This window comes from Nansenia antarctica (assembly GCF_963989245.1).
Source record: "Nansenia antarctica genome assembly, chromosome: 1".
In the NCBI taxonomy this organism is placed as follows: Eukaryota; Metazoa; Chordata; class Actinopteri; order Argentiniformes; family Microstomatidae; genus Nansenia; species Nansenia antarctica.
The window spans coordinates 103,941,356-103,955,712 of NC_137674.1; the positions used below are offsets into that span (position 1 = coordinate 103,941,356).

Below are 14,357 nucleotides of genomic sequence, written 5' to 3' on the forward strand. Positions count from 1 at the left end.
CGAGGTGAACGGTTGTTTCTGTCATCATCGCAGCGGCTCCCAGGGAAAGAGCGCAGCGGAGGACAGGCTACCCGATGAGAGGAAGCGGGTAGACCGTGAAAGCTGAGCCAGCAGACAGACGGTCCACCGGCAGGATCCTGATTTACCTTTTACTTCATCCTCTTTAGAACCTCCCATAAGAGATGCGCTTTATTGTGTTATGACGACAACCAGTTTGACTGACGAGGATTGCGTGGGACTGATAAAAAAAAAAAGCAAAACAGCCAGTGTTCTAGTTATGTAATATCATAAGAACAGCAACGCACTGAGACAGATACAGATGTACTCATTTTTACCGATTGGAAAATATGAAGACAAGCTAGCGGATTGGAAATTACCCGCAACAGGGCCTCTGAATGATTTGAAGCCTATAGCCTGATATCCAAGCAAAAGAATATGTCAAGTGTGCAATTGCATGAAGCTTGAATATACGCCTGGACTATTAAAGGCTGTCTACCGTACCGGTGGATGCTCTGCGTCGGCTTTTTAGAAAGCTGTTCTGCGTTTATTGCTGCTGCAGTTTTGGGCGAACGAGCGCGTCTGTCGTTTGAAAGGATGTCGCCGGCACAGTCCGTGATACACCACCAATGCGGTATTATTATCGCAGAGGAACAAGAGTGATTTTGGAGCCATATTTCCATATTTGTTTTGTATTCAGCTGATTTGTTTGAACAATTCCAGTCGGTAGTTCCATCATAATAAACATCATGGCGGGCCCCGAGCAATCCCAACAGCAGGTGGAGGAAAAAGCAGAGCCCATAGATGACTCCGATCTGGCTCTCCAAGGCATCAACATGCTCCTCAACAACGGCTTCAAGGAGAGCGACGAGCTGTTCAGAAAATACAGGTGAGAAATGTGGTTCTTTTTTTTCTGGCGTTTTCGTTGTGGAATAATTTCGTAGAATGTATCTTGAACATATTAGTCTTTCAATTGCTCAGGGGATTATTTCAATTGGTCTTCCGATTGTGTACCAACTTGGTTATTATTTAATAAATAACTGCGCCGACCTGTCTCCAAGGCCATGGCTCCCTTCCATGAGATGACCACAATCCTCGGTATAAAGGAAACAGTCCTTCACAGTGTTCACAGGTGGGCCCAATGGAAATGTACCACCCAGGATAGCCTAATGAAAGGAAAATGGTCATTTGATAACAGTAAATCATATTTTCATATTTATAATCGGGGTATACCAGTGTATTAACTTTATAGTGATGGTATTATTATTTATATGGCTTTAGAGACTCAGTCAGTAGGCTAAAGTGGTTGTCCCCTTTCTAAATATTGTCCCAAAATGTTGTCCAACACAGTGGCAATTTTTTCACTATGTCAAAATACAATGGTATCATGGATCATGTTTCGATGTTCACTATTGTGCACCCATGGTGTGCTTAGTCTCCCATCATTATCTGCGAGTATGTCTGTGGTTACATAAAATGTTTATCCTTTGCTTCTATTCAAACGATTGCCCTGGAAACAGGAAATGTAATTGTAATGTTGTTTACTCCACCCTCTTGCCCTGACAGTGCATGTGACAGATGAATGGGTAATAGTGACTGGGAAATGAAAGGGTTGAGCACTCACACAGTAATCCAGGACTGTGTTTGTTAACCGAGAAACTGCCTCTTACAGGGCTAATTTTAGCTCAATGGTTAATCAAGCTCCCCCCCCCCCCATGGAGGCTGTGACATAGAGGAACAGACTGAATGCCCCTCTGTTTCAAACACTGGGAAGAAAGACGTTATTACTAGTGGTAACGATGTGTGGGAATGGACGTCTCACTTCAGTTACGCCTGCACCCTCATTTTGCTTATTACAATTTTAACTATCGTTAATGGTTGTCGATCGTTCTTCATCCTCTCTGAGGAATTGATCCTAAACAATGAATGATACATTTTTTTGAAATGTTTGTTGTGATGCAGAATTCTGTTTCTCTTACTCGGTTTGTGTGTGTGTGTGTGTGTGTGTGTGTGTGTGTGTGTGTGTGTGTGTGTGTGTGTGTGTGTGTGTGTGTCGTTGTCTCTCCAGGAATCACAGTCCTCTGATGAGCTTTGGGGCCAGTTTTGTCAGCTTCCTGGTAAGCTCCCTCTGATATACAGTAGATATCATTATGTATAGAAATATATAAAGATACCACATAAAGGTTCTGAGTAGAGGTAATATAGTAGAGTAATATATATCAGGAAATCAGGATGTCATTTGTCTTTTGGCGAATCTAGCACTCAAGGAAGGCCCATTTCCTTCCTGTAAGAGATGTGCCAAGACCCTCTCTCTCTCTCTCTCTCTCTCTCTCTCTCTCTCTCTCTCTCTCTCTCTCTCTCTCTCTCTCTCTCTCTCATTTCCCCCGTGGCGATATCATAGGAGTAATGCCACTAGAGAGAGATAAACCATAAGGTTATGGCTTTGGCTTTTAACATTTATATCTTGCCATTGCCATAACGTCATGGTTGTCTTAGTGGTGGATCCTTTTATCTCTATCTATAGTGACATTACTGTAATGACATCACAAGTATGGAAGTCAAGGGAGAAATGGAAGGAGAGAGAGAGAGAGAGAGAGTCAGAGACAGTGTGTGTGAGAGAAAGGGCATCTTACTCCTCCTAATTATATTAGTGTGAGACATTACATCACAAACCACACGGTGCCCTGGGCAGGGCTGAATGAGGTGTCATAACTTGACACGTGACCAAATTGGCTTAATCGATTGGCATCATCGTCACCATGTTTGTCCATTTCCTCCGTCCACGTTCATCTGTTCACATAATTGTTACGCTCTCCCTGAGATGTTAGCCACTAGGGAGGGAGAGTGCAACCTCCTGCCTATACCAACTCTGTCAGTAGATGGAAAACCAATTGAAAACATGGGTGTAGTAGTGCGACAACTAACCGACAACCAGTCAACAGGATACCTTTTAAATAAAATGATTTAATGCCATCGCATGGGTGGTGTACTATAGTACAAAATAAATAGTTATTTACAAATATTTACAACATTCACATCACAGCAACAATAAACAGCGGGGAATGAAATAACACAAAAACCACCAAGGGGGGGAGAAGGGAGGGAGATGGACCATGTGAACTATCTAACCTACCCGGAACCTAAACTACCTGCTACAGAAACTACGGGGGGGTGACACCTGCTCGCTTCTAACCTAGTGTTTTTAGACAGTGGTTACCTAGGTGATGCAAATGTACACCCCAGGGGATCTTACCTAGCCCTTCTCCCGTGGCGAGGAAAAGAGAAAAACGGGGTCCACCAACACACACGAAACCCACAATCAACTAAGAACAAAAGAAACGACTTCTGTTTCTCTAAACTCTAAACAAAAGTGAATCAAACAAAAAAACCCACCCCTTCCCTGTCTCGCTACACATGACACAGCACACATTAAGTAGGAGACAGATCTTCTGGGATTGGACGACGGGCTGGTAGATGATTGGACGATAGGGGCTGGTAGATGATTGGACGATATGGGCTGGTATAGATGATTGAACACAGGTGAGGGCTGACGGGACAGCGATGATGGACAGGACCCAACGACTAACAGGGGAGGAACCACCTGCACACCACTTCACCTAGGGGAGACAGACAGAAGCGAAACCAAAAACAGACACAGGACATAACACAAAACATACATAAAAGTCTGTAACAATAATGGATGCATTCAAAACCATTTTGCTGAAGAAGTGCAGTGATGTGTTCGTCACCCTAATGGTCAGTCAAGAGGCAAGAGAGATTTTCCACAACATGGTCACAGAACACTGTCACTGTCACTGCCCCTCATGTCACAGTCGTGATGCACTATGAAAACCAGAGATGATGTCATCCTGCCCTCAGTTGCAACATGGCCTAGAAGGATTGGGAGGGGGGGGGGGGGGGGTGAGGGGGGGGCTTGGCAATGACAACAGGACCATTAGTAACAGTAAAAGACTGCTGACGTACTATACACAAGGGAGCTCTGGGGTGTACAAGGAAGGAGACAGTGCTCCAAAAATCGGAGATGCAACCTATTTTTCCAAGAGAAAAGGGGCATATTTTGGGATTTCTTCTCAGTAGATGATCCATTACTTCCTCTTCATGAGTGTGGATGAGCTCAAGGCAAATCCTCAGCTCTGACAGTTTTGTAGAAGGCAATGGCAAACGCCATCTTTATGCACATTTGCGATCTAAAGCCTTATTTTTGTTGCTGTGGAGTCAACTGGGTATTTTACCTCAGCTGACTAAATCGTTTCTCTCAATGGAACAAAAGCCAATGTTGTGAGAGACTCTAGGGGGAGATACACACCACACAGAGGTCACCATACAGATGTCACCGCATCCCTCCGTTTGCTCTGGCTCAGAAAGGGCCCTTTGTCCTGACCTTGTTTTCCAAGACCATTGTGTAACTCTTCTTCGATCCTATTACAAAATGTTTCCTTTTTTCAGAAATGCTTTCGAGTTTTTCCAGCTCAGCAAGTAAAACGTATGCTGGTTGTGTGGAATTCACCCTGTACAATAGGTCCATTCTACCCACACCCTATGCAAAAATACATGTTTACTCTGTACATGTTGGACTTGTACATGCTGTACTACATGCTGTACTATTTGGAATAATCCAAAGAGCGTTTCTTTGGCAATGGCTTATTTAAAAAAATGAAAAGGAGAAAAAAAAAAGATCTCTCATGTCAGCTGCTATTTTTGCACTAAAAATGTGTTTGTGGAACTTATCTATGATAAGTGACAGCTCCCCAAGTCAGATGAAAGACAACCTATGTTTGTGTGTGTGTGTGTGTGTGTGTGTGTGTGTGTGTGTGTATGCGTGTGTGTGCGTGCGTGTGTGCGTGTGTGTGTGTGTGTCTGCGTGCGCGTGTGCGTGCGTGTGTGCGTGCGTCTGTGTGCGTCTGTGTGCGTCTGTGTGCTTTTGTGTGTGTGTGTGTGCTTCTGTGTGTGTGTGTGTGTGTGTGTGTGTGTGCATCTGTGCGGATGCGTGTGTGCGTACGTTTGCGTGACGTTCTAGAACGCCATGATGACCTTCGAGGAGGAGAAGATGCAGACGGCCTGCGACGACCTGAGGACCACCGAGAAGCTGTGTGAGAGTGACAACGCGGGTGTCATCGAGACAATCAGAAACAAGATTAAGAAGAGTGTGAGTGGAAGACTGATTAGTGGAGGGAGTAAACAGAAACGCACTGGGTGGATTTAATGGGATTAAGGTCCTTGGCCGGTGCCCAATGGGTTGGTTGCGAGATCTGTTATGCTCTGGAGAAATCCAGCAGGTGTTTCTGTTCCTGAAGACACTAATTCACGTAAGCTAATTCACCCACTACAGAACTGCACAGCTACCCCCACTACCCCCAATGTCATTAGATGATCTGCCTAGCTTTCCACATACATACTGTGTAGTCCTCTAGTCTAGGCTAAAGCCCATGGTGGGGCTAGCTGTGTGATGATTATTATCATTGATAAAGTCATTGTTAGGTAAAACAAAAATAGCTGTAATCACACCCATACCACATAGTGTTTACTGTACCTTTTAGTTGATTGACTTGATCTCAGTAGATATCGTAGCCAAGTTCTGATCCATCCATCCACGGCTTGAAGCTAACGGCAAGGCAGCACATCCAACAACTGTCACAGCCAGGCAGCAGTGTTGTTCTTGTTGTTGTTCTTGTTGTTGTTGCTGTTGTTGTGTCTATCAACAGTTTAGTTCGAGCGTTCACGTTAGATCATCAAAACAGTTAGCATTTTGGTCTTCACCATACATTGTCTGTGGATACGTGAATGCAATATTTTAGGAATTCGATAAAGACGGTATTATCTACTAACTTAACCTGATCGTGATGCAAGGCTCTGGAACGTAACCTGGGGGGTATTCCATCAACGTTGCTAAAGGGAAATCCTGGCTTATTTTTGTCTTATTTTAAGTCTTGCGAGACATTTTCAATGATGGGCATAACCAAACCAAATATCCCAACCTTATTCCTGTCCTACCATGCAGGCAATCGTCATTGTCACTTCTCCCCGGCTTTGTCTTTGGGATTGCTTTTGGTTAGAAGTTATGTCAACATTGAAAGCTGTTTTTTTACTTTATTATCTCCCTTACAAACAGAGCCAAGATAGATACCTAGATAACGTTGTTTTCAACCCTCTGTAATCGACTTAATGATGTTGCCAACAATGATGAGGTCATGGCAAAACCTCACCAAATTTGATTAGTGCTGATTATTGCATGAAATATAATTAAGGAATAGGATGGAGAGCTGTTTACAGTGACGACGTCATTCAGAATCACCACAGGGAGACCCCATATAATCTTTCTGGCTCGTGGTTTGCTGGTCTATAGATCCTGTATCTACAGTATATACCTTGATATATATTTTTTATATATATATATGTATATTTTTTTGATCATGTTATTCAATCAATCAATTTATTAGATCTGTTTGACAAGGACCAAAGTACAACAGAAGCATTCATCTTAGAAGCGGATATCTGAGGCGTTGTATCAGATAAAAGCTACACAGCTAGATTTCATTAGCAAATTGAGTTTTGCCTCTCTATGGACATTACTTGAGATAAGTGTATCTGAGAATGAATCAGAAAATGAGACTGAATGCTTGCGGGTACTCTAGAACGGTGTGTGTCCTCTACCTCTCTCAGATGGAGTCCCAAAGGTCAGGTGTGGTGGTGGTGGACCGCCTGCAGAGACAGATCATCGTGGCGGACTGCCAGGTCTACCTCGCTGTGCTCTCCTTCGTCAAGCAGGAGCTCTCAGGTATTTGCTGAGTCCGCACACTTCATTCACTTGCTTGCTGTGGTTTATTTGATGCGATAGACCAGTATCACCGATACCCTTCTCCCTCCAGGATCAGACCCTCTAGTATCAGACCCTTCTTCCTACAGCATTAAATATTCTCCCTACAGTATTAAGTATTCTCCCTACGGTAGGAACTCTTCCCAACCTGCATTTAACAACAATGCAGGTTGGGAAGCAAACAATGCTTTGGTCTAAGCATGACCTCTTATGCCAGTCCAGTCCCATTCAAAATCGTCAAGAAAAAAGGGTGGAGAAGTGTGACGCTTGACTCAACTTTTATGATTCAATGTCTTCTGTACTGATTTTTAGAGAACAGGTAGACTACAGGTAAGGAGCACATAAGCGTAAGCAGCGACATTGTTTTGTCCCCCCATCTCCTCCATTTAATTGTTCATTTATTGTCACCACAGCCTCCTCCTTCTCGTCTTACCTCAACAGCATACATCAAAGGAGGCTGGATCCTTCGCAAGGCCTGGAAGATGTACAACAAGTGCCACAGTGACATAAGCCAACTGCAGGAGACCTGCCAGAGGCGGCCCTCCGGCCAACAGGAGGCGCTCTCCTCCACCGACAACGCTAACCACAACGCTCCAACGGAGGGTGCTGTGACCGCCGAGGCCCTGGACCGCCTCAAAGGCTCCGTCAGCTTTGGCTACGGCCTCTTCCATCTGTGCATCTCCATGGTACCGCCACACCTGCTCAAGATCATCAACCTGCTGGGTTTCCCCGGCGACCGTCACCAGGGGCTGTCCTCCCTCATGTACGCCAGCGAGAGTAAGGACATGAAGGCCCCCCTAGCTACGTGAGTAGACGTAGTATTATTGCGTCACTTCTTAGAGAGAGAGAGAGAGAGAGAGAGAGAGAGAGAGAGAGAGAGAGAGAGAAGTTCATAGAGTTTGTTTAGTGTTTGAATGAGCCGATGGCAGTATGACATCATCACTGATTTTGATTCAGGGTGATGTGCAGTCATGATATTGCCTGGTCAGGTTTTGCTGATGAGTTCTAGCTCATTGCTCTCCTCAGTTCTTGGCAGATTGCTGGTTCCTATTGTCTCATGCATGACCATCTATCATATCATTATCCTTTCATGACAGTGTAATAAATAAACCAAAAAACTGCTAACAAAAAATATAACAAATCTGGGATTTAGAATATAACATAAGCCATGTTGGGGTTTTTTATGTTATGATTGATGCCGAGTAGGTTCCAATTGAATGCTGCCAGTGGCAATTGAATGGTGACTCATTACTGGTAATTTTAAGAATAGTGCCAATCACGTTAAAAAAAAGATATTTTCTTGAATGTATATAATTCAATAATTTTATCTATTATTTTTGTCTCTTATATTTTGTTATCATATTCTATATGTGACACGTTCTAATGCTTTGGTCCTCATATCAGCAACCAATCAATTGTTCTGACTTTTCTTTTGAAACACGGAACTACGTTTCAACGTTGTTGAGAATCACAACACAAACTCGCTAATCAAGCCAAAATACTGCAAACATAATAGTCCAAAATAATGGATTCAGTGAGTAATCCCCACTGCTACCTAGTTAACTATAACACTACTTTACATTGTTAGCAGGCTCACAAAACAAGCAGTGTTAGTTGACTAACGATGTGTCATTGATTTTCAACAACGCGGAAATGTATTCTAATTTTTCGAAAGAAAAGTCTGATCATTACATCAGATCCCGAAATGAGGACCAAAGCATTAGAATGTGTCACAATTGACATTCAACACAGATTTTGTATCATCACCTACTGAGACTAGGCCCTGGAGATAAAACATGTGTCCCTCCTCTCCTCTGCCCAGGTTGGCCCTCCTGTGGTTTCACACGGTAGTACAGCCCTTCTTCGCTCTGGATGGCTCAGACACACAGGCCGGCCTGCTGGAAGCCAAAGCCATTCTGCAGAGGAAGTCGGTGGTCTACCCCAACTCCTCCCTCTTCATGTTCTTTAAAGGAAGGGTCCAGAGGTTAGAGGTGCGTGCGGTCAGGTGACAGGGGTCATTTTGGGGGTGTGTGTGTCAATTTCTGCATTCCAATTCTCCAGCCTTCCTTGACTACCACTGATACCACTCTCCTATACAGATTTGAAAGCCCTGGGCTTTGGTGTAAGAGCCCATGCTTACACCAATCCTATGCTTTTAAATCAGTGTAGGGGTTGAAGATGCCGAATTAGGGCGCAGAGAATGTACGACAATGTAATATATGGCTGGCATATTGAGCCAAATAGCAGCTGCACATCAGGACTATACAAATTGTGTGTTATGTTTTTTTGTTATCTGTGAGCTTAGTGTGAGATGGAACCTACGTATTTTATTAATTACTAACTAAAAAATGTCAGCATTTTAAAAATAACACCACACAGGCATTAATAAACACCTAATGGATCAGATTATGTAAAAAACTAAATTTTTACCAAAAATGGAGATAGAACCTTATAATTCTAACGTCACGAAATGCTGATAAGTGTGCTGTCTTTCTCCTCTGTCTCCAGTGCCACATCAACAGCGCTCTGGTGTCCTTCCATGATGCGCTGGAGCTCGCATCAGACCAAAGAGAGATCCAGCATGTGTGTCTCTATGAAATTGGTATGTGTCTCATATAAATATGGTCTACATATGTGACAGGGTCTGGTTAAAAAGTCCTCAAGTAGGGCTTAGTCATTTTTTAGACTATGAAAGTGCATTATTGTAAGCTTTCAAATGATGTGAAAATAGTTGAAGAAGATATGCTTATTTGAATGTTGGTACACCTCAAACCAAATAGCGGCGAAACGAGCTGTGAATCAAAACACACGCAAAACAGCTGCTAGTAGGCTAGGGCTGAAAAAGAACATCGCTACAAACATCTAACTGGATGTTTAGCATGCACAACATGCTGATAGAACAGGAACATGCTAAAAACACATACGTAACTATACACATAATTAGATGATCACACAGTCCTTGCTTTTGAAGACATCCTGTATGTAAGTTTGTTTACAAGCCATGTATCACTTACTCAGTAGCATAGGGCAGACGAGACAGTGAATCCAATTCACAAATTATAAGTATTTAGTGATCCTAAAACTGTTGTGTGTTATATCGAGTGAGCTCTTCAACACTTCAACTTTCGTAATATGCAAAAAAATACGAAAACACATTTAAAAAAAAGAAAGACAAAATATGTCTATTTGCCATTTGTGCGACTTGAGAATTGCCGACATGCATACCGTTACATATGGTCCTTACATACATACATACATACATACAAGTTCATTGTTGATGATATGGGACAATTCCTCTGTTGTTTGTGTCTGTATTTGTTGTTGTCTGTACTTGTAGGGTGGTGCAGTATGATAGAGATGAACTTTGAGGATGCATATCGGTCATTCGAGAGGCTGAAGAATGAGTCTCGTTGGTCACAGTGCTACTATGCCTACCTGACTGGAGGTGAGACTGGAAGCTGTACTTTTTATGAGGTGTGATCGATATTAAAGGAAATGCTACTCAGGTTATTTGGATTCAAAAGGCATTTTCCAGGAAGCAAATATACTTTAGGCTTTCTTTTGGAATATCTATGAAGCTCATGTGTGCAAAGTAATGGACTGACGGGTCTTAAGTAGAAAATGTTTTGGAGTAACATGTCCTTTTTACGCTGGTAAGAATGACAGCATTTTTAAATAAAGCTGCTATACTTTTAGTTAGTCGCATAGTTTGTTGCAAGAAGTAAAAAAAAATCCCCTCCGTAATATATGATTTATATGAATCACCTCAACATTATGAACATGTATTGTTTTTCCTGCACAGTATGTCAGGGAGCTGCAGGGGACCTGGATGGAGCGAATGGCGTCTTCAAAGATGTCCAGAAACTGTTCAAAAGGAAGAACAATCAGATTGAACAGTTTGCCCTCAAGAGGGTGGGTCATATTAAGCTGAAAACAGTGATTTTGGACCGAGGTGACATCCATTTTGGATGTCTCATCTCGCCCTGCACATGTATATGTGACAGCAGCTGGCAAAACCGGGAACAAGTCGGCAACCAATCAAAATGATTATTTTATTCTGAAAAATGTAAATACATTTCAACATTATTGAAAATCAATGACACACTCGCTAGTCAAGCCAAAATATGGATTCGGTGAGTAATCCCCACTACTACCTAGTTAACTATAAAACTACTTTACATTGCTAGCAGGCTCACAAAACAAGCGGTTTTAGTTGACTAGCGAGTGTGTCATACATCTTTCTGAATATAAGTCTGAACAATTTGATTGGTTGCCGACTCGTTCCCAGTTTCACCAGCTGCTGTCACATATTATTCCCCTTATCATGTTTTTCTTCCTTTTCTCACTCTGAGTTTTTATATGTGCAAATAAATAAAACAAATAAAACGAAGCAAATCAATGCCCTCTCCCTCACTCTGCCTCCATCATACTCTGCAGGCAGAAAGACTGAGGAAGATGACTCCCACCAGAGAGCTGTGCATCCTGGGGGTCATTGAGGTGCTGTATCTGTGGAAAGCTCTGCCGAACTGCTCCTCCTCCAAACTGCAGCTCATGAATCAGGGTGAGACCCTTATGTGGGGCGTGGAGCGGCTGTGGCGCAGGAGGTAGAGCCGCCGTCTAATGATCGCAAGGTTGGCAGATCGGCGGTTCGATCACATGTCGAAGTGTCCTTGGGCAAGACAATGAACCCCAAATTGCTCCCAGTGAGCGGGCCGGCGCCTTGCATGGTAGCTTGCCGCCATTGGTGTTTGAATGTGTGTGTGAATGTGTGAATGAGAGGCCGTTGTAAAGCGCTTTGGATAAATGCGCTATATAAGTGCAGTCCATTTACCATTTATATAGAGAGGATTGTAACCAGTGTAATCTACAGTATGATAAACATACCTTGCCTATCAGAGGGCAAGGTGGATTTACCTGTATGACATCACCTATACAATCATTTCCTATCTAAAGAAGAGTGCATAGAGGGGAGGGGCCAGGGGGTTGATATGGGATTGGAGATCAGGAGCACCCTGTGACATTGAGAGGTACAGTAACAGGGTATCCGTTGTCTCAATAGGGACGTCGCGTCGAGCACTCTTAACAGGTTCTGATGGGTTCTACATGGTTGTGTGTGATACATTGGACTCTCTTCTTCTAGTCTTACATTGGACTCTCTTCTTCTAGTCTTACAGAGTCTGCAGGACACGTCGTGCAGAGGTCTGAAGAACCTCCTCCTGGGATCCATTCACAAATGTCACGGAAATACTAAAGATGCTGTTCAGGTGATCCAACTTGTTTGATTTGGTCTGGAATGTTGACCAGAGACTTACGCACACTTGTCGTTGTTACTGTTATAAGCAGTGCTATTTGTAAAGCACACACACACGGTAGCAAGCGACTCAGTCTTGAGGTAGCCGCTGGTCATAGTTGCCTGGGTATAAGCAGTTGTTTTATTTGTAAACTATGGTTGTGTTGAGTTATAGTATCTTGTGACGTTAGAATTATAAGGTTCTATCTCCATTTTTGTCAAAATTTAGTTTTTTACATAATCCGATCCATTAGGTGTTTATTAATGCCTGTGTGGTGTTATTTTTTAAATGTTGACATTTTTGAGTTAGTAATTCATAAAATACAAAGGTTCCATCTCACAAAAAATAATGGAATGTAAAAACTTTGACGCTCAATATCTCTGAACTGCCCTAAACGGAGATAGAACCTTATAATTCTAAGCTCACGATCTGTTTGGTTCTCCTTCCCTCGCCCATCCAGTCGTTCCAGCTGGCAGCCAGAGACGAGTACGGTCGTCAGATCAACTCGTATGTGCAGCCGTACGCCTGTTATGAGCTGGGATGTGTGCTGCTCGCCAAGCCAGAGGTGAGACATGTTTGTTTACATTACATGACATTTTTGCCATTTAGAAGACGCCTTACTCCAAAGCGACTTACAACAAATACATTTGACTAAGTAAGTGAAACATCTATCCACCAGTCTTAGCAGGAAAAGGTAATCTATTCTCAATCCAGGGGCCATCGTGCTAGAAGAAGGATATTATTATTATTTTATTTTTTATGACACAGGAGAAACAGTACGGGGGGATAGTAGATGTCTCAGGAGAAACAATACAGGGGGGTAGTAGATGTCTCAGGAGGGACAGTTAAGGCGTAGTCTTCAGTCTCCGGCGGTTTGTTGTCGTGTTATCTGTGTTGGTATTTCCTGATGTACACCAATTGTAAAGGAAAGAGGATATTGGCTATTGTGCTTTGGAATAATATTCATCGTATTCCTTCTGAGTGTGCAAATTCTCTGTTCTCTGGATTCAGACGGTGGGAAAGGGGAGAGCGCTGCTACTTCAGGCAAAGGTACAGTGCTTAGAGTACATTGTCATGATTGATGAATAGTTAGGATTATTCTGGGTGTATGGAATGGGCTGGCTGTACATAATGGTAATATCACCCCCTCACAATACGTAGGTAGCACAATTCACTCCAATGGTGGCGTTCATAATGCCATTCACATTATGCCATAATTCATAATGTATTGTGTTTCTCTGCCAATCAGGAGGATTATGCGGGCTATGACTTTGAGAACAGACTTCATGTGCGTATCCATTCAGCCCTGGCCTCGTTGAAGGAGGTGGTTCCACAATGACCCCTGACCCTGACTGAAGAGATGAGGCCCCCCTGTGCACTAGACTGATACGGGACGCATGGCTTTCACTATAAACTGAGAGCCATTCAAAACCACGGTATGACATACTCTCATAGACAAACTCTTATTTTGTTTTCTCCTTCTAGATGTTTTACACATCCAAATAACAGTAAGCTAACAATGTCATAGTCGATACCGGCTCTCGCTTCATTATCAAGTGTAAATGGAGGGTTTTAGCCCTGTAATTTCTCCTCCCATTCTGTGAACCATAAGTACACAACACGTAGCTTCTTTATTAGACGCACATCCTTCCTGTTTTCTTGACCATAGTTAGTATAATAGTACAATAGGTAACGTCTTTGTGTTCTTGTCATATTCTTGGAAGACGTGCATAAGACATGTAATTATAACCCCATATTCAAGTGATCAAAGGTTGGTTGCCAAATGTTTGTTTTTAGGTTTGCTTCATGTGACAATGCACTGCAAAGAGTCTTACATTTTAGTGACTTTATTTGATTTTTTTTGCAATTTGTTTTGCGTAATATTCATTTGCAGTTTCTCCCATGGTTACTCTGAAATGTGTATTCATTTAAATTGCCCAACTTTGTTTGTCATGCTGCCAGCAAACATTTGGACCAATGCAGTGAATCATTTCCCAGCGAGGTGACAGTATTAGTTACATCATGTGGGGAAAACCTTAAATAAATGGTGGACAACAAATTAACTTGGATAGCATTTTGTACCATGCAGTGTGTAACACCAAATGTACAACACAGTAGAAACTTGACAGGTATCTTGTAACCAGAATAGTATGAAATTACCCACATCCACATTAGCAAGCCAAGTAACCTGCACAGCGATTATCTTGTGACTTATTTACACCATGTCCAAATTA

The 14,357-nt window shown here is 42.7% G+C and overlaps 1 protein-coding gene across 2 annotated transcripts; it reads left to right on the plus strand.

Annotated features, from left to right (window-relative positions):
- Nucleotides 1-746: 746 nt before the first annotated feature.
- Nucleotides 747-13,462, plus strand: ttc39c (tetratricopeptide repeat domain 39C; the record flags this gene model as incomplete). 2 transcript variants are annotated; one of them, XM_080534908.1, is made up of 14 exons in its annotated part: nt 747-886; nt 2,066-2,114; nt 5,036-5,164; nt 6,679-6,793; nt 7,274-7,637; nt 8,655-8,823; nt 9,341-9,434; nt 10,170-10,277; nt 10,635-10,744; nt 11,270-11,393; nt 11,999-12,096; nt 12,584-12,688; nt 13,135-13,173; nt 13,373-13,462. In XM_080534908.1, 14 exons carry the CDS (start codon nt 747-749, stop codon nt 13,460-13,462), a joined length of 1,734 nt encoding a protein of 577 aa, XP_080391034.1. The 2 variants fall into 2 exon arrangements, with proteins under 2 accessions (XP_080391034.1, XP_080391035.1); XM_080534909.1 differs by having other exon boundaries at nt 6,682-6,793.
- Between the last annotated feature and the right edge of the window lie 895 nt (nt 13,463-14,357).